At 44.9% G+C, this 17,202-nt stretch overlaps 6 protein-coding genes across 6 annotated transcripts; 2 read left to right on the top strand and 4 right to left on the bottom strand.

Annotated features, from left to right (window-relative positions):
• Positions 1-291: 291 nt before the first annotated feature.
• L199_001963 (uncharacterized protein) lies at positions 292-1,712 on the bottom strand (the record flags this gene model as incomplete). The annotated part of the gene is made up of 7 exons (XM_064887714.1): positions 292-341; positions 565-754; positions 872-965; positions 1,039-1,178; positions 1,352-1,425; positions 1,497-1,578; positions 1,641-1,712. The coding sequence occupies 7 exons, from the start codon at positions 1,710-1,712 to the stop codon at positions 292-294; spliced, it is 702 nt and encodes a 233-aa protein (XP_064743786.1).
• Positions 1,713-2,136: 424 nt separating this feature from the next.
• L199_001962 (peptidyl-prolyl cis-trans isomerase D) lies at positions 2,137-3,826 on the bottom strand (the record flags this gene model as incomplete). The annotated part of the gene is made up of 7 exons (XM_064887713.1): positions 2,137-2,455; positions 2,531-2,656; positions 2,733-2,821; positions 2,896-3,118; positions 3,194-3,294; positions 3,386-3,556; positions 3,734-3,826. 7 exons carry the CDS (start codon positions 3,824-3,826, stop codon positions 2,137-2,139), a joined length of 1,122 nt encoding a protein of 373 aa, XP_064743785.1.
• Positions 3,827-4,209: 383 nt separating this feature from the next.
• On the bottom strand, positions 4,210-5,076 carry L199_001961 (uncharacterized protein; the record flags this gene model as incomplete). Its single annotated transcript, XM_064887712.1, has 6 exons — positions 4,210-4,264; positions 4,349-4,392; positions 4,454-4,514; positions 4,634-4,662; positions 4,733-4,839; positions 4,971-5,076. The coding sequence occupies 6 exons, from the start codon at positions 5,074-5,076 to the stop codon at positions 4,210-4,212; spliced, it is 402 nt and encodes a 133-aa protein (XP_064743784.1).
• Positions 5,077-5,527: 451 nt separating this feature from the next.
• On the bottom strand, positions 5,528-7,755 carry L199_001960 (nucleolar protein 58; the record flags this gene model as incomplete). The annotated part of the gene is made up of 7 exons (XM_064887711.1): positions 5,528-5,683; positions 5,768-6,328; positions 6,391-6,785; positions 6,847-6,928; positions 6,983-7,251; positions 7,316-7,518; positions 7,637-7,755. 7 exons carry the CDS (start codon positions 7,753-7,755, stop codon positions 5,528-5,530), a joined length of 1,785 nt encoding a protein of 594 aa, XP_064743783.1.
• Positions 7,756-8,666: 911 nt separating this feature from the next.
• On the top strand, positions 8,667-9,087 carry L199_001959 (uncharacterized protein; the record flags this gene model as incomplete). Its single annotated transcript, XM_064887710.1, has 3 exons — positions 8,667-8,868; positions 8,995-9,029; positions 9,085-9,087. 3 exons carry the CDS (start codon positions 8,667-8,669, stop codon positions 9,085-9,087), a joined length of 240 nt encoding a protein of 79 aa, XP_064743782.1.
• An 80-nt stretch (positions 9,088-9,167) lies between these two features.
• Positions 9,168-16,988, top strand: L199_001958 (uncharacterized protein; the record flags this gene model as incomplete). The annotated part of the gene is made up of 25 exons (XM_064887709.1): positions 9,168-9,565; positions 9,624-9,697; positions 9,751-9,814; positions 9,868-10,163; positions 10,223-10,612; positions 10,672-11,069; positions 11,128-11,331; positions 11,390-12,004; positions 12,061-12,384; positions 12,442-12,622; positions 12,687-12,981; positions 13,038-14,132; positions 14,191-14,545; positions 14,653-14,966; positions 15,047-15,171; positions 15,230-15,396; positions 15,462-15,666; positions 15,725-15,797; positions 15,848-16,001; positions 16,080-16,178; positions 16,236-16,291; positions 16,353-16,535; positions 16,604-16,641; positions 16,717-16,796; positions 16,863-16,988. 25 exons carry the CDS (start codon positions 9,168-9,170, stop codon positions 16,986-16,988), a joined length of 6,309 nt encoding a protein of 2,102 aa, XP_064743781.1.
• Between the last annotated feature and the right edge of the window lie 214 nt (positions 16,989-17,202).

Here is a 17,202-nt window from a genome sequence, read left to right as displayed (position 1 = left end):
GCATACAAATAAAAGACAGTACAATATACAACGACAGAACAAATGCTATCATACTATATACACCAATGTATACTTCTGGGTATCCTTTTTTTTTTGGTCTTTCGCGATACAAAAATCCATTCGCAATCTGTCGTCTACGCTCGGACTCGGTCAAATCCGATAGTAAACAACAGGGAAAAAAAGGGTTCATCCATGCTATAATTTCACATGGTTGGACATGCATGCGCACCTAAGTAGGTGGATATAGATAGATAGCCATGCATCGCATCCGCTTTTCTACTCTGTAACTTTCTATCGCCTCTCAAGAGCATCTTCAGTGTACCAATTGAGACCGAGGAGGGCTAGAGTCAAGAGAAGCGATCAGCATCGCATTAGATGAAATTCTACAGGCAGATGATCAAGTTGTGCGGAACGCCCAAAAGACTGCACGGGTTTACTTTGGACCGGTACTTCTGCAACCAAACAGTAAGAGGGAGCAAGACCAGGGAGAGAGTACAGCGGACAGGAAGGAACGAAGGCGGAAAGACGATGGTTGATGCTCGAATCTACACAGACAAGACTCACAAGGCTCCTTCAAAGTCTTATGTTGGTATCCCAATACAGCCAATCCACCAGCCTCCGCACTGAAATGGTATCCAGTCTTGATAGGTAGATCACACCATCTGGCGATGAATGATCTTGAGAAGTGACCATGGGAGAAAATGATCACATCTGCGTAATCTGCTTCTTCTGGTGTGTCCGCTGCGTCTTCGGCCTATAGCCATCCGTATACCAATGAGTCAGCTTCAAGCTAAACATGAATCATTGAGGTATATTTTGGGAATGCTTAGGATGTTTAAGGATAAGAGCAAGAGATGTACATGGCACTCACAGCTTGGTGGATAGCTCGTACCTTCGCAATAACCCTATCAACCCTCTCGGTCATCTGTTGAGGTGACTCTCCAGGAGTTTCACCTGGTGGACATCTATGCGCCGTCCGTCCTGTCATCAGAACGTTCTTTCTGCTGCCAGTACACGCCATGCACCATTCTCACTCACCCATCATCCCAGATGTTCCAATCGGCTTTATCTTTCCTGATATCCTTAGTGAGCATCCCTTCGTACTTCCCGTAATCCCATTCACCGACATCGGGCTCGGTGGTGAAATTACATTTGAGTGGTTTGTTATCGCCAAAGAGCTATAAAAATGCAAGCGGTCAAATGATTAGTACAAGATAGTACATTAGAATTGTATCTAAGACAAGCCGCAATAACCATATCTGAAAGTATGGCGTGGTGAGAAGGTCCGATGTAACGATGGGCAATCTCGCTTTGAGAAAGTAGGTATAACATAGTGTGATGTATCACTCACCAGCTCAGCGGTCCTCTGTGCTCTCTGACGAGGAGAGACGAAAATATGTCTCAAGTGATTAGGGTTGATCAATTCTACGAGTTCCACATTCCTTTGATCAGCTCACATACTGCGTTATAAGCTATGACGAGGATATACGACTCACTTCCTTTACCCATCATCTTCGGACTCATTTCTTTGACCATCTTCTCTCCGTTCTCCGTCAAAGGGATATCCGTCACACCGGTCTATATACCATAAACATAATGGTCAGTATAACCTTACTTGGAACGTGGGAGAGAGGACACACGTGTCTACCGTTCAATGACCATTCCGTCTCTCCGTGACGAATCAAATAGACTCGAGGCATTCGTCTTCCCATGTTGGACTGATATCTCTATTCTCTAATTGTGTGCTGAAGGTGAACAGAAAGAGAATGATGAGAATAACACAAAAGACTGGGCAAGAAAGGGTGGAATGGTACTGTATGTTTCGTACTGCACTACACTCGGGTGTAATCAGAATACCACGTGATTAGGGAATTTATCTAATCAATCGAATCCAATTTGTAATTCCATCTACGTCACTCCTCAAACCACCTACAATTGCTACTGTAATTACTCGTAGGTCGACAACGAGTACCCTTGGAACTGATGATTGGAACTCATGACCCTTCGTTGCAGTGACTAATATGAAGGGGCTTCTATTCCCGTCGATCACCTACTCAGACCATTGGCCTGCAAGTCAAGACAAATCAACGGCATACCTATGATAATAATGCATATGATTCAGGTATCTATCAACATCTAACCAAACATCTTAGAGAAAGCCTTTCTCTCTTTCTCCCTCCTCTCCTTTCGTTTCTGCTCAACATCCTTCAAAGCTTTCAATATACCCGCATCTCCCGGTACGCACTCCAAAGCGGCCTTGAGATCCTTCTCAGCCTCTTCATCTTCCTTCTTTTGGATCTCAGCTAAAGCCCTTCTATATAACGCTTTGCCTTTTTCGGCCGGTGTGAGATTATCGATAGCCAATGCACGGGTGGTGAGAATCATCGCCAAGGTCGCTGCTGGGGGTGTACATTTCAGAGCGGCAAGAGCGGCATTAGTCAATAATGGAATTCGACTGTACGATAGTGTTATGTATATCAGCATGCCGCTGTGTCCACGTCGATAGTCGAGATATGGGGGATAGACTCACGCTGCTCGGAAACCCTCTACTTGTTCTTTAGGGGCATCATCAGGTAAGACGGGATGTACATCAAGGTATCTCAAGGCTTTTTGGTATTTGTCTAAAGCTGTAGCGAATTGCCCAGCTTTGAATTCTCTATTCACACATGACATTGAATTAGTGAAACGTTCCGTATAGGTGGTGTTGGAGAGAAATAGACTCGACGACTCACTTTGTACCGACATCTTTCAACTTCAGGGCCACACTCAAAGCCTCATCTGCTTTCTCAGCATCTATACCTTCTTCATCTTGAGGGTAGTCCTATACCGCACAAAAGATCAATCAGTACCAGCTACAATGCGAAAATACACATCTTCAGCTCCAGCAACACTAACCTCCCAGATATCTTCACCACCACTAGCTTCCTGAGCCTTCTTCCTCTCTTCATCCTCTTTAGCGATATCCTCTGGAGTCAACACACCCGCAGAGGCGATTTTAACTTCTTCATTTGGTTTATCGGATGTAGTAGGTAACGCTTCGATTCGTCGAACTAATCCTTTGTTAGATCGTACACGGCCGAATACTACGTGTTTACCATCGAGGTGGGGTGTTGGGACGCTGTGTAAATGTACCGTAAGATCAGTATCGATATGCTGTCCAAGTAAAGTAGGTATAATCCTGGCAGATACTCACGTAGTAATGAAGAATTGAGATCCATTGGTGTTTGGTCCAGCATTAGCCATGGAGAGTAACATTGGTTTATCGTGTTTCAACGTAAATCCCTCATCTTCAAACTACCCATTCATCAAACACACACACGATTAGCACGACATTGGGCGTGAGCAAGAGCTTGTTTTAGTCAACGTGAACATTAGTCCAGCTCACCTTTTCTCCATAGATTGATTCACCACCTGTACCATTTCCATTGGTGAAGTCACCTCCCTGAAGCATGAAACTCTTTATGCATCTGTGAAAGATAGATCCTTCGTATGCGAGCTTTCGACCGGAAGAGTTGGTCTTGTCTCCCAGACAGAGGTGTTTGAAATTGTCCGCGGTCTATGAGAGTCTCAATGCAGGTTAGCAAGCCGGTTCACCGAGGTAGTACCGACAATGGAAGATATGAACGCCTTTCAGGAGTATAACGAGACCAGGCATGGAACGGAGAGGGGGAAGAGGAGCTAACGGGACGGAAGGAGAGAAATCTGATTCAATTGGGACTGGAAGTTAACTCACCTTTGGTACGACATCATCAAAGAGTTCAAAGGTCAATCGGCCGGCCGGCGAACCTCCGATGGTGATATCGAAGTAAGTGATGGTGTTGGGCATTGTGTTCCGGGTGGTGTTTTGGGGCTGGAGAAGATGCAAGGGGAAGTGAAGAGGAGAATAGCTGCGTGACGGGTATATCGTCCTGGACCTATGCTAGATGAAAGATATGAATAAAGATGTATCACAGATCGGGTCAACAAGTCAACAACACTTATTTCGAGCAATTTCTAGATTTCTATTTGTTTTAACTGTAAAGGGGATTTCATTGTGGAGACTCCGCGTTCTATCAACCTTCGGGATTATATGACGGGACAAAGCTCTTCTTGTATAAACTATCCGAAGTACAAAATCAATACAGACGTCCTTTCCCATGCATGCCAACCTACATACAGTCTATGGACTGGAAAGGGAAGGATCCGCACATTACATTCAGTGCAAGCAAGCTACAACTTCGCCTTGGCATATGGCTTATGATCTACTCCGCCACGATTCGTGACGCTGAGTAAGTATAGATCAGCCCATCTTCGTCCGAATGATACAGAGAAATGGAGGGAGACACATGAAGTGTAGATGAGCACTCACAAGAACGCTTTGAAGGGGTTTTTGAGCGATAAGAAAGCAGCTCCCTATCGAGATATATCCTCAGTCGACTAAGTACATCGACAAGGGATGGGTTGTCGGACTTACCTTTGGAACGAACACTACGTCACCAGGTTTGGCGATCAACTTCCTACCGTTCTGGACCATACTACAACAAGTCATCAATGATCAGTAAAAGGTATCTTGTATGTGCTGGAATCATTAATGTAGGTGGTGGGCAGTGGGCTGAGAATGGATTTAACAATGCTAGACTGAAATTCGACTTACTGCCATTCTCCTTCCAAGATATATTTCCACTACGTATAGTCATTAGCTGCGTTCTCATTCTCCCCTTCTGATGAAAGTCGTGCAGACCAGTCTACACACCTCATTCACTGGGAAACTATCATTATCCAAATCTTGGGCCAGTTCATCTTTAACAAATATCCCTCCCGTGTAAGGCTGGTCGCTTATCTCCGCCGAACCGAGATCGCCTAAATATCGCAAGGACAGTGAGTGTGAGGCAAACATCGCGTTGTATGTCGATTGTGTATGGGGTCAGGTCAAAGTCTGATTCCTAAGAGATGATATGAGATGGCTGGTACAGCTGAGAGAGTACACTCACAGACCCATGCGCCTGCTTTTGTGTTTACCAGAGGTAATGAATTCACCGAAGGAAATATCTGGATGAGTGGACCAGTCCCAGCGTTGGTTTTGCTTGATGAGGCCATGATGAATTCGAATGAAGATTGTTAATTCCTTCTGTTGCAATAGGATAGAGTATACAAGATCGTTTGTTTCTCGTATTCGCATTCCTATCTATGCATGCACAAATACATATTCTTCTTTTTCAGTGGTACATATCAACACCCAGAGCTTGCTGATTTAGCCGTCGCTTAGTTCACTTATAAGGAAATACGAATCATCCGATCTTTTGGTGACAACTTGTTGATCATATATACATTTAACATATGTCAACTCTGTTCGTTTTACCGACCATTAGTCTGAACGTCTGGGTGGATGATATCGCATTATTACCGTGGCATACAGAGGGTATCTCAGTGCATACACATCCCTCGATCCAAGAATATCGGAAGGAATAAAGATAGATAGGAAAAGCGACGGAAAAGAAAAAATGCTAAAGTATGAATATCAAATGCAAGTGCAGATAAAAGATAGAGATTAAGCAGCTTCCGAATCTCTCTTCTTCTTCTTCTTTTTCTTCTCACCATCTACTACTACACTCGCATCTCCCACTTCCGATTCGTCCGCTCTCCTCTTCTTGGATTTCTTGTCTGAGTCCCCGTTCTCCTCCGCAGCTTTCTTAGCTGCTTTGGCCTGTTAATTCAAGTATGACTGTCAGCGATGATCGTTATTGCCTAAATGTACCGTAATAGAGCATCAGGTAGTAGCGGCACTCACAGCTTTCTTAGCTTCTTTCCTTGCCTTTCTTTCCTCCTTGGTCTCACCAACTACCATACTTTCATCCGCATCATCCATCGTAACATCCCCGACGGCAGCTTCAGACTTCCTCTTCTTCTTCTTATCCTTCTTGCTCTCTTTGTCATCAGACTTCTCCGCTCGCTTCTCTTCTTTCACTTCCAAAACAGCTTCCACAGCCTTCTTAACAGCAGTTTGAGGTTGAGTAGGTAACATTCCATGGACACTGTCCAAAGGTAAATTATCCGTATTGGCATTGTATGATCCAGATCCATTATTGCCAAGTTCGAATTTAGGTTGTGATCTACCGTTAACTCCTGAAGTTACTTTTCGTACAGATTGAATACCAGCTTGATGTTCTAATGCCCTTAGACGAGATTCAAGTTTGACCCTATTCGTTATTCCAACTTCTGCTGAAGTAGCCTCCGAACGAGATTCCGCATCTGACAAAGCATCCACACGGATGGATAGAGCTGCTTTGGTAGCCACCATTCTAGCCATTTTACCCTTTAGTTTTTGAGGGGCTTGTCCAATCAACGATGCCTTATTCATCACCAACCACTACATCAGCTCATGTTTCAATACAGATCCAGATGTCAACTCACATGGTAGATCAAACCGTACTTGGGAGTATCATGTTTCGTCTTCAAAGCTCTGAACAAAGCTTTCTCCGCACCAAGAATTTGAACAGTTGATGCAGGGTGTTTGGCCAAGTTCATGAGCGAACCTGCATGAGAGATCAACCTTGCTCCCACCAATTCACCGACCAAGGCGGTAAGGTTGGGTGCGATCGCCTGCATTCGATTCCTGAGGTATTCAGATAACTGAGTTCGGTATTCGGTGATGGAGATGACTTGATCACATAACGAGTTGATATGAGCCATATCAGAGTCGGAGATTTCAGTACCCATGGAGAGTTCTGCGGCAGCTTTTATAGTGGCTTCGAGGTCTTCTGGGAGGATGAGTTCGAATGAGGTGGATGATGCGTTGGTTCGGAAACCTGGAAAAATCATATATAAGCTAAAACTCCAGCTCCAAAGAGTGCGTGAAACCTAGCTTACCCATAGCTTTCACAACTCGAGCGTAGGCGAGGTTATCGACGATGATTTTGGCCATCTCAGGGAAATGCCATCCATACCATTCCTATTCATGTATATCAGCGACAATCCACAGTCAACGCAATTGACATAAACCCACCTTGACTCTCATAGAGTATATGTTGATTTCCTTGTCCAAATCATCTAATAAGGCAATAGCTTGGATAACCATAGTATCTACTTTATCAGTTGAGAATTTGAGCTTGAATCGGGATAAAGAGTGACCTAAACCCAAAGACATTGTGTTGAGATCTTTTTGGTCGACTCCACCAAGTAAGGAGGCGAGTTGTTGTCTGATACCTCTATAGAGATCTTGGGTGGATGAATCGGAAAGTACAGGGATAGAGAGTGTTTTATTGATTGTTCCAGCTACGAAACAGTAAAGTATAGCAATCAGCTCAATGTCAAGGGAATGTTAGGTGTGGAGACATACCAAGTTTAGGATCGGATACAACCAACATCTCTTCCAACTTCTTCTTCTTCTTCTTTTTCTCTCCGTCAGCCTCACCAGATCCACCAGCTACATCTACGAGGAACTTGGATAGGGAATCGGTCAATCGACCATCCTGGATAGCAGCGAGATCTTCGACGGCAGTAGCGGTAGATGTGAATCGTTGAATGGCTTGCACTTTGAGGCTACATCCGGCAACAGTACTTGTCAGCTGCATGACACGCAGTGAAAGTTGAACGCAACCCATGTTGGGATAACACCTATCACTTGGATAGGAAGGCTGATGGCATAGGCCCCACTCACGCTTTGTTGGCTCCCTCAGGCGTCTCAAATTCCTTCCATAGATCTTTTGAGTCAATCTTGGCGTCATTGCTAAGCTTGAAGACTACAAAACCGACTGATGTTTCGGCAAGAACGAGCATGATGGCGGTTGTCGCTGAGGCAGAAGGATGTTAGAGGTTAGGGGTTGGCGGTCGTGTGGGTTGTGAGATGTTTTCTCCTTTTCGTATTTGATCTCTGCACAAATTTTATCGCCTGTCGCAAAGCCTTGATGTGGTGCACCCGGTGTGTTGGGTTTTTATATGAGACTGAGCTACTGCAGACGAGCGGGTGAAGGAGTATCTTGCCAGGACAACGATGAGGAGTCAAGCTATGGAGATGACTTGCACTAAAATCGTAAATTCTTTTTTCAGAAATTCAAACCATGAACCCCCCTTTATCATTTTGGGAGAGTGGTACCTGAACATGCATCAGTCGAGAATATATCCACATCACACCTGGGACTGTCTCGGAGATGAAGACGACGCCCGAGCTCAACCTCAAGTGGAGATGTCCGCCCCCGCATTCACCTTTGACAAGCATCGCAAGCGATTCACGAGTTACGAGCTGATGATGACAATTGCAAAAGTGTGAGTGCGGTATAGCAAGGAAAGAAAGAAACGAGGTAGGACGACTCACAAGCTTCTCAAGGTGACCACAACCATAAACACACTATCCGAATATACCTACTCTGTGCAGTCTCAGTCGGAGTCAAATCACTTAGCCTATGGTGGTGACGTCTCAAAGGAACCACAATCAGACGTCACTGACATCGGCATCGACCATATCCACAACTTCGACAGCTGACCTACCGACACTTGCTAATCGTTCGAGAAAGAGCAACAGCAAGTTGAAGAGAGATCATCATCGCCTTCGGTATACAAGGCCAGCTCAGCGTCACACGAGTTAGTACCCTCCTCATCATACATATATAACATACACAACTCATCACGATACCTTTTTATCATTGTTTGATACATTCCTTGATCATGAATCAAACAATAAACTTGTATAGATGCTGATCAATCTTGACAATCAATTAGAATCAAACATACCTCTCTTACCTCCTGCCAAACAACCGACTACCCGACCTTCTTACGGTACTCACGCCGCACTTGAATCAGGTGCATTCTCATACGACGACGAATATTACGAAGGTGAGGAGGATATCGATATCGAGGAGGAAATAGCAAAACTTGAAGAGGAATATTTGTCTGGTTAGTACGAATACTCTCTGATTGTCTTTAAGAGGACAACCAAGCTGATTGATTGAATCTGTTGCTCCACATCATTCACTCCACATGCACGATCTTCCAACCTCCCTTTAACCTCGTGATTGTCAGCTGAAGAAGAGGAGATCGATTTTCAAATGGGCGAGGTTTGGCCCTCCTCCACGCCCAATAGGCTAGGAGAATCATATACTAAGGATGGAGTGACAAAGTCATTACAGGATGTAAGCACCCATCCTTCTTCTTCATTTCCTTTTTTGCCTATCTACTTCATCTGACATCTGACAATGTCATCTTCCCTTACTATACAATCCCTCCATCGTGCTCATTTCCATGTGACCTACCATAAATTACCAAACCGTCACTCATCTCGCCACTGGCCAATCGATCATATTGCTACGCCACCGATCCCATGTCCTCCACTCGACCACAATCATCCCTCCGAACCTTGCCCCTCGAAACCTTCTACTGTACTTGGCTATTGGCCCTCTGCTTTACCTCCGGATGATCAGTCCGAAGATCCAAGGTTGTCATGTCTCGGCTTACCACTCTCCTTACCGTACGAAGTGGAATCTCTGGCGGAGATGGATGATAAGTTGGAGTTGATCCTGTGTAGGATGATAGAGTGTATCAAGGCTAGAGAATATGGGATGGGCTTCAGGGTTTGGGATTCGGCTTTATCTATGTAAGTGAAAGAGGTCAACCGATTCCTTACCTTTAGCTAATCTCCTCGTCTTGTGTAGTTGGATGAGTATGGGTTACCCTATGAAACGAGATATCAAGATCAAATTAATCTTTGTATACTATGAGATCATTTGTGAGCTCACCACACACAACGTGAATCTAAATAAACTGACGATCCTTCTACAGTCGTCCCTGGTCTGTCTTCTTCTTTCATTGAAGATGCCAGCAATCAGTTCATCAATCTCATAGGGTCAGTCAGCTGCCCTCTTTGTACCCCACATAGAGCTGATCGTCAGTCCACAGTGATCGCTCTTTAAACATATATGACTTCCGTATCCCCTGGCGTCCATTATACGATGCCTTGTATTTCGAACTGTTCCCTCACCCCAACAAGCTTGCTCGCCATTCCGTCAATCTCGCCCCTTCTTTCCTCAATGTTGCTGAAGCAGCGCAAAGGTTCTTCCATCCTGCAGATGTTGACGAGATGCTCGAAGAGATATTACCTAGGCTTGAGCCTTCCATGGACTCCATCTTGGCCACTCAAACCTTCCTAGTTCACTTCTTACCTATCTCTCATTGTCAGAAATGGTTACCAGTTAGTAAGTGCTCACATATCGATGGCATCTCGAGGCAGATCGTTAGCTGACATCTCGACCAGTCTTCCGATTATGGCACGGGTTGAACAGTGGTCTATGGGATGATCAGGCTTCCGACCTAATGGGTCAATTGGCAATTGCCCATGTCGATCCTGGTAAATCTGATCCATCAGTTATCAATCGTATTCCCAAGGGCACCCATAACACACCCGAAGAACAGGAGAACAACCCAAGTGTCCGAAGGAGAATGAGGAATCACAAAATCAGGTTATTGGAGGTAGCAGGAGAAGTCGAGGAAGATGAGGATGGGGTAAACTATTGGGCAAAGGAAAGCATGTTGCCTCCAGAAGAGATGTTAGCGGATCCTAATTGGGTTGGAATCAGGAAAGATGTCGGTATCTTCAGTGATCAGGAGTTCGAATTCTTGATGTCGAAATGTCTAAGATCGCTCAGTCAGTTTTCTGTTCAATCCTGCATTTTACGGGAGATAACTGACGCTATACCATTTCAGATGTCCCCGTTGGAGGTAGCATAGCCTCGCAGAATTCCATGTCCGTCACTATGGCTGATGGAAGAACATCGAAGAAGATACTCGATGCGAAGAAACCTATAGATAGAGTCCAATCATTGGCCGAAACTATAGTCTTCTCGATGTCGGAAGATTCACCCTTTGCAGTCCTACCTTCTGGATTTGCCACGGGTACAGCTACTCCCATGCCCTCATCTGCGCCAACTCCGGCCCCGGTCCAGCCTGCTATTGCTAGATTGCAAAATGGATCAAGTATGTCGCGATCCGGAAGTAGTGACAGTTTAGCTGTTGCTGGGCAGAAAAGTGAAGCGAATAGGAGGTATCTGGCAGGAAGTAAGGCTTTAGATCATCTTAGCAAGCTTTTGACGAGTTGTGAGACAGTAAGTGGATCATCCAGCTAACGTTCCAGCAGCGGAATAAAGCTCATTGGTTAAATAGTTCTTCCACCCGTCAAACTCTGGCCATTGGTCTGTATTCCTCACTACCTTCCTCTCGCATCTCGCAAGCAACTTCGTCGAAAGATGGAAATCCGAGGAAGAACCCGATTGTCGTACTCCAGTGGCGTGGCGACTGACCCCTGATATCAAGAGAGAATTTGTATTATGCTTGAGACCGTTAGCTCTCACTTCTATGTTTAACAAGGTAGGTATCGCTGAGAGAATCAACAGCGTCACTGCAGCTGATGAACTTGACTTTGCAGGACATGAACTCCGTCACTCCCGCCATTTCAGCTCTGAAGAAGTTGTCTTTGCTTGAGCCAGATCTCATCATGCCAGCTATGATGGAAAGAGCTGTACCTTCACTTCAAGGACTCGAGGAAACCCAACGTACACCAGCTGTGACCTATGCTCTCGCAGCACTCTCTCAACCTCTCACGGCTCGACAAATATGGCGTTTCGGAGGAATGTACGTTGCCGACATATTCGCTTTGTTACTTCCGGGTATCGACCTGAACGATCCTGCCAAAACCGGGTTGGCATGTATGGCTATCTCGAACATGGTAGATTTCATTCACATGGCGGATATCTCAGATAACGACGAAGAAAATAACGTCACCCCTGGACCTCGGGCAGTAAGGAAAACGCCCAGACCTCAAGTTGCAGATGATCCAAATGATCCTGTCCAACATGAGATGGAAGACCTCTCACCTGAAGAAGTCAATGGCAGAGTCAGATTCGCCACTTCCGCTTTTAGAGATTGGGTACCTGAATTCCTCGGAAGAGTGTTGTTGCTCTTCTCTAACTTGCCTGAAGAAGGAGGTAAGAGCGGTCGAGCCGGCGGGAAAACTGAGGCGTTGACTCTGTCGAGTGTTCTAGTGAGCTGTCATGGCCTGGGCTCTATGTAGGTTTTTAGCTGATTCCTCTGATTCAGCACACTTGCGGAGGTGTATTTGCTGCTCTTGACGATAAACTGTTCGACGCTGCCCTCGAGCAAGTAGCAGAATATGCGACTACCACATGTCGGGCCAACGCCGTCGATGCGGTCGGTGAACTCGTCAGAAATCTCGCTTCTGCAAACGCCACCAAAGTATTCGCCAAACTTTTCCCGATTTGTAAACAACGGATCATACATGAACTCAAGACTGGTGCATCCTCTCTGCGAACCACCACGACCAGTATCCCTCTACCTGCTGATGCTGGTTTGCATTGGTGGCAATCGATATTGATTGGAATGTTGATCCCTGGTAGAATCACTGTACGTCTGACTGGCTTCTTGATCGACTCTAGCTGACATGCCTTTTCTGGTATTCAGTTGTCTGATCCAAAGATCAAGGATCAATATATGGAGTTACTCAGAATCATGATTGATTCGACCCTGTCCGAGAGAGGGTGGCAGTGGACTGGCAAGATTGTAGAGAAGTCAGTCAGCTCGTTGACTTCTATCTACTTTAAGGACATGCGAGGGTTGAATGATGATGTTTATCAAAGTGAAGGTGTGTTATTTTGTACATAGGGTCACTGATATACTAAAATACTGACAGTCATCTCTTACTACAGACTTCAAGCTTAATCATTCGCTGTATTGGGGTAAACTATACCGTCCCTCCGAAGTCAAGCCTGACTGGCGTCTCCCGACTGCACAAGATATCGAAATGGCCTTTGATATAATTGCTATAGCAGATCAAGCAGCTCAAAAGCTCAACAGCTTGTTGGATAACCCTTCGTACGGAGATAAGGTCTGGAGTAACGAGTTTTGTCGATCTATCAATGTCATTGATAAGATCTTGAGGGGTACTTATAACCTCATAGCTGAGATTGAAGCTAGGAAGACTGGTGGAGCGAAGGCGCCTTCGTGGGTCTAGCTGATTCATGATGGTTAGAGTCAGCTGATAGTGATCTTTTACATAGATTCCTTCCCCAAGAAATTCTCAAGCTGCCGCCGCCATACAAATCAGGTCTCATTCTCACCAATCCCGATGATCCCCGTTATCAACATGTCGCAGGATTTCGGGCTCGTGTCGGCGAAACCTTGCATCGGGCAGCAACGGCGATGCGAAATGCCGGTCAATCTGACAATTCAGTCGATACTGTGAAGCTACTTGTCACAACTATCGGTACATATCTTACCGCATATGGCGTGCGATCAAAGCAATTCTCTAGTGCTCAGAACGCATACACCGGTATGATGGCCACCAAGAAGATGTACGAGTCACAAAGAAAGCATCATCGATCAATCTTCTTAGCTGCTGCATCGGTGCATCATCAAAATCGATTGACCACCCTGGCATACTATCGAGTCCGATCGGAATTAGATGATAAGTTGATAGTCAACATACTCGATTTCTGTCTATCACCTTTCGTTCGAGTACGTCGATCAAGTCAAAGTACACTTGATACCATCGCCAAGCTTTACCGGGGAACTTGGATACTTTGTTTCCCTACGCTTTTCGACGCTCTTCAACCTGGTACGGATCCTGATATCATGAAAGGTGCTTTGTACGTGTTACGATATAATCACATGGGATTACATCGAATTGCGAAAGACTGGAGACAGCTACTTCAACTCACTCAATGCCTTTTGGGCGCTCATCATGAGAATAAAGCTTCCGTGCAGGCTTTAGTAGCGAAAGCGACGGACGAGCTAATTCAAAGGATCAAAGAGCCTACCTCGTTCGATATGGATATCCGAACTGAGAAGGTGCATGCTGCAGCGGATAGCTTAGCTTCTTTGTTATCCTATCAACCCGATCGATCAATCATAGACAAAATCCATCAGGGAACGACAGATAGGTTGACACACCAAGATCAACAATGGGATATCTTCGTTGACAAGGTATTGGAAATTGCCAATACACCCGGATTGAATTGGAGATATGTCTTATCGGCTAGTCGATTCTTGTTGACTGTAATGAGAAGGGATAAACCTACAGATAAGAGATTGGCGGGGTTCTTCATGGGTAATGTACAGAACCCACATCCTAGAATCAGGGATTATGGTACTGTGTGAGTGCACATCAGATATCCTACGCTTTCCAGCTGATATTATTCTGCCACATTCCAGTGGTATAACCCGACTACTATTCCATATCGCCCTGAGATCATTATGTCAAGGATCGGAAGAACTCTTATTCCTCGAAGAACCCATTGATGTGTTTTCAAAAGAGATTGAATTGACAGATACGTCACGTGCATTCACCGAGAAGTATCTGGCATCCTTCAGAGAACCATTACCTGAAGATGAGAGTCAGGCTCTGCTACAGGATAGACAAGAGACAGGCTGGTTAGCTTGGGGTAAGAAGTTAGAAGTTTCCCGCTTGAGCAAGTGGGACGAAGAGATCTGGGAGTGTGAGGCGGGTTCGGTACCTGGAAAGGAACTGATCGAAAGGATCTGGAAAGAGGAGGGATGGTGGAAGAAGGTGAGTGCAGTGGTTGCTTGATTGTACAATTTCATGTTCTTAATGTCGGAGAGAATGATTTTAAGTATAAGGATAATGATTGCTAATAGATACCGTGGATTTGCTAGGTCGCGGATCATTGGGCTCAAGAGTCAGAGAGGAACTACCCCTCAGCTACACATATAGATTTCATCCTTGCCCTTGCCCAGTTATATGGTCCACCGATATACCACTCGATCAGACCTATTGTTGAGGGATACTTGGCAGAGATGGAGTCTACCAAAGTATATGATAGGCATAAGACCCGAGCGATGTGGGAATTCTTGGCTGGTTTAGTGAGAGGTTCGATGGAATGGTCCGGGAAAGATAGGAAAAAGTTCTGGGGCTGGGTTGAAGGGAAGTTGCCGGAGTTATTTGGGAATATAAGACATGATACAATCAAGTGAGTAATCAACTCCACTCTTCCATGTTACTTCAAGTGAATGCAATGTGGTGTTGAAACTAATGGTTACTTTTTAATAGATGCTGGGATATCTCGATTGAATATATACTTTGTGATCAAGATCCACGACGATTCAAACCTTTAGTAGACTTCTGTATCAATACAGCGCTCAATGCCGATTTCCAAGGTGGATCAGCCTTTGACTGTGAGTAGCTAGCCATTTGTATAAGACGACAGAACTAACCAGCATTATTTTGCTACAGTGGCGAGAAGAGTCCAACTTGTCAGATCGGTCGTTCGATGCTTACAATGGCGTTTTAACGCTTGGGCAGATGAATTCGCCGAGCTGTACTTCAAATCTGTTGCCTGTCCTTACGCGGAAGTCAGAGGGTTGATGGCTTCAGTTCTGAATGCGATTGATCAACTCAAGGTGTGTCTTACTCTCTGCTTAATCCGTGTTTTTATCTGCTAAAGGATCCGGATTTGGTCAAACAGTTCTACCCATCGTACCCGTCGGTCGCTGCTTTGACAGCGGATATTCTATCCGACCCCACCGACGAGAAAGATCTAATGCATATAAGGAGTGGTCTCTTCATGCCTCAACTGCAAAACATAGTGGACTCGTTACCTAAATGGAAAGAAGATAGACCACATGGACCCAAAGCTGTATTATCTACTCATGATACCGCTGCTTTAACAGGTCAGTCAACCCGAACTCTGCGGCCTCCTGGGCTTAGCTGACATGACACACTGTGTAGCTTTGAGTTGGTTGTCGGTTGAATTGTCAGACGTACATGCAGTAGCTACTTTCCCCTATATTATCTCCATCTTGTGAGTCATCTGGTTTGACCAGATCGACGTACAGCTGACGTGTACGATAGACCTGCAATCTTCGAATTGAGGGATCTCAACGATAATGCCGATTTGCAACGTACAGCTGGAAGACTGTTGGCTGTGATTACCTCAATCACACCAGCGTTGGATCTCATCGAGCCATTAATGGGCTCTTTGATATCTATCTTACAAAATTCCTCTGTCAGTGTCATAATTACCTCCTCTTGTCCAGCTCCAATGTGGAAAATCGAGCGCTGATGTGTCATTTGTTACTTCCAGTCCTGGCGAACCAAGATGCACAGTATGCCTGTATTGAGTTTGGTATACTTCAGGAATCTATCACTGCTGTCTGAACCTTGTAAAGCCAAATGTTTGGATGTGAGTTTTGATCCTCCGGATAATGAATGGCGCAAACTCATAATTTCTTGTCGACAGGTGGTATCGGCATGTTTGAGAGATCCCAATCAGGAAGTACGAGAAATGGCTTCGGCGTGAGTACATCAGCTGCCAGATACTCCTCCGATTCAAAAGCCGATCTTTTGTTCCATGTAGTACTTTGAGCGGTTTCTTGCGATGCTCCCAACGAAGTATGGTTGTTGTTCTCAAAGATCGATTTGCAAGGGAGATCAAATCTACTGTATTGCCTAAACGAAGGGATGCACCTGGCCAGATCAATCCTGAGTACCAAGCTAAATTGGTACAGCTTCATGGAGCTGTATTGGGAGCTACTGCTTTGTAAGCTTCGCTTCGATTATAGTTTTCGCATAAGGGGTATAACTGATATACTTCGTTTGGCTAATTAGGGTGGAAGCGTTCCCGTACACTGTACCTAAATTCATACGTGAGTTTTGGCTTCTTTCCCTCTCTTTTTTACCAGAGAAAAACCCAAGCTGATGCATCTTGTCAATGCAATTAGCCAAATTACTCGCAGATGTATTGGCTCCGAGAGTATCTGATCCTGCACCAATATCAACAACTATCAGGTCATGCGTAGCTGTGAGCGTCTCCCTTTTTCTTTTGACATGGAGGCCAGGAAGCTGATAGTGGTACCATCAATGCTAGTCATTCAAAAGGACTCATGAGAAATATCAAGATAAGTTTACGGAAGATGAATTGAGTGCTATGAACTACGCTCAGGCTGGTAATTCGTATTGTACGTTCAAATTTACCTATGGAGTCTGTGATTAGTACTGATAGCTCGAGTCGTTGTCTTTTAGACGCTTAAGAGAAGAACAATAGTAAAATAACAAGCAGAAAAGTATGAGTTTCGTGTCCAGCAAATTGAAACTGGGACTGAAATTGAATAGAGGATGGTTTGTCGTTTGAGTGTGAGATGTAAACGGATAAAGAAGTGAAAGATAAAAAGCAATAAACAGACAAAAAGACAATTATAATTGTTCAT

Source organism: Kwoniella botswanensis, chromosome 1 (genome assembly GCF_036426115.1).
Source record: "Kwoniella botswanensis chromosome 1, complete sequence".
Taxonomy (NCBI): Eukaryota; Fungi; Basidiomycota; class Tremellomycetes; order Tremellales; family Cryptococcaceae; genus Kwoniella; species Kwoniella botswanensis.
This window is presented reverse-complemented; position numbering and strand designations above follow the sequence as displayed.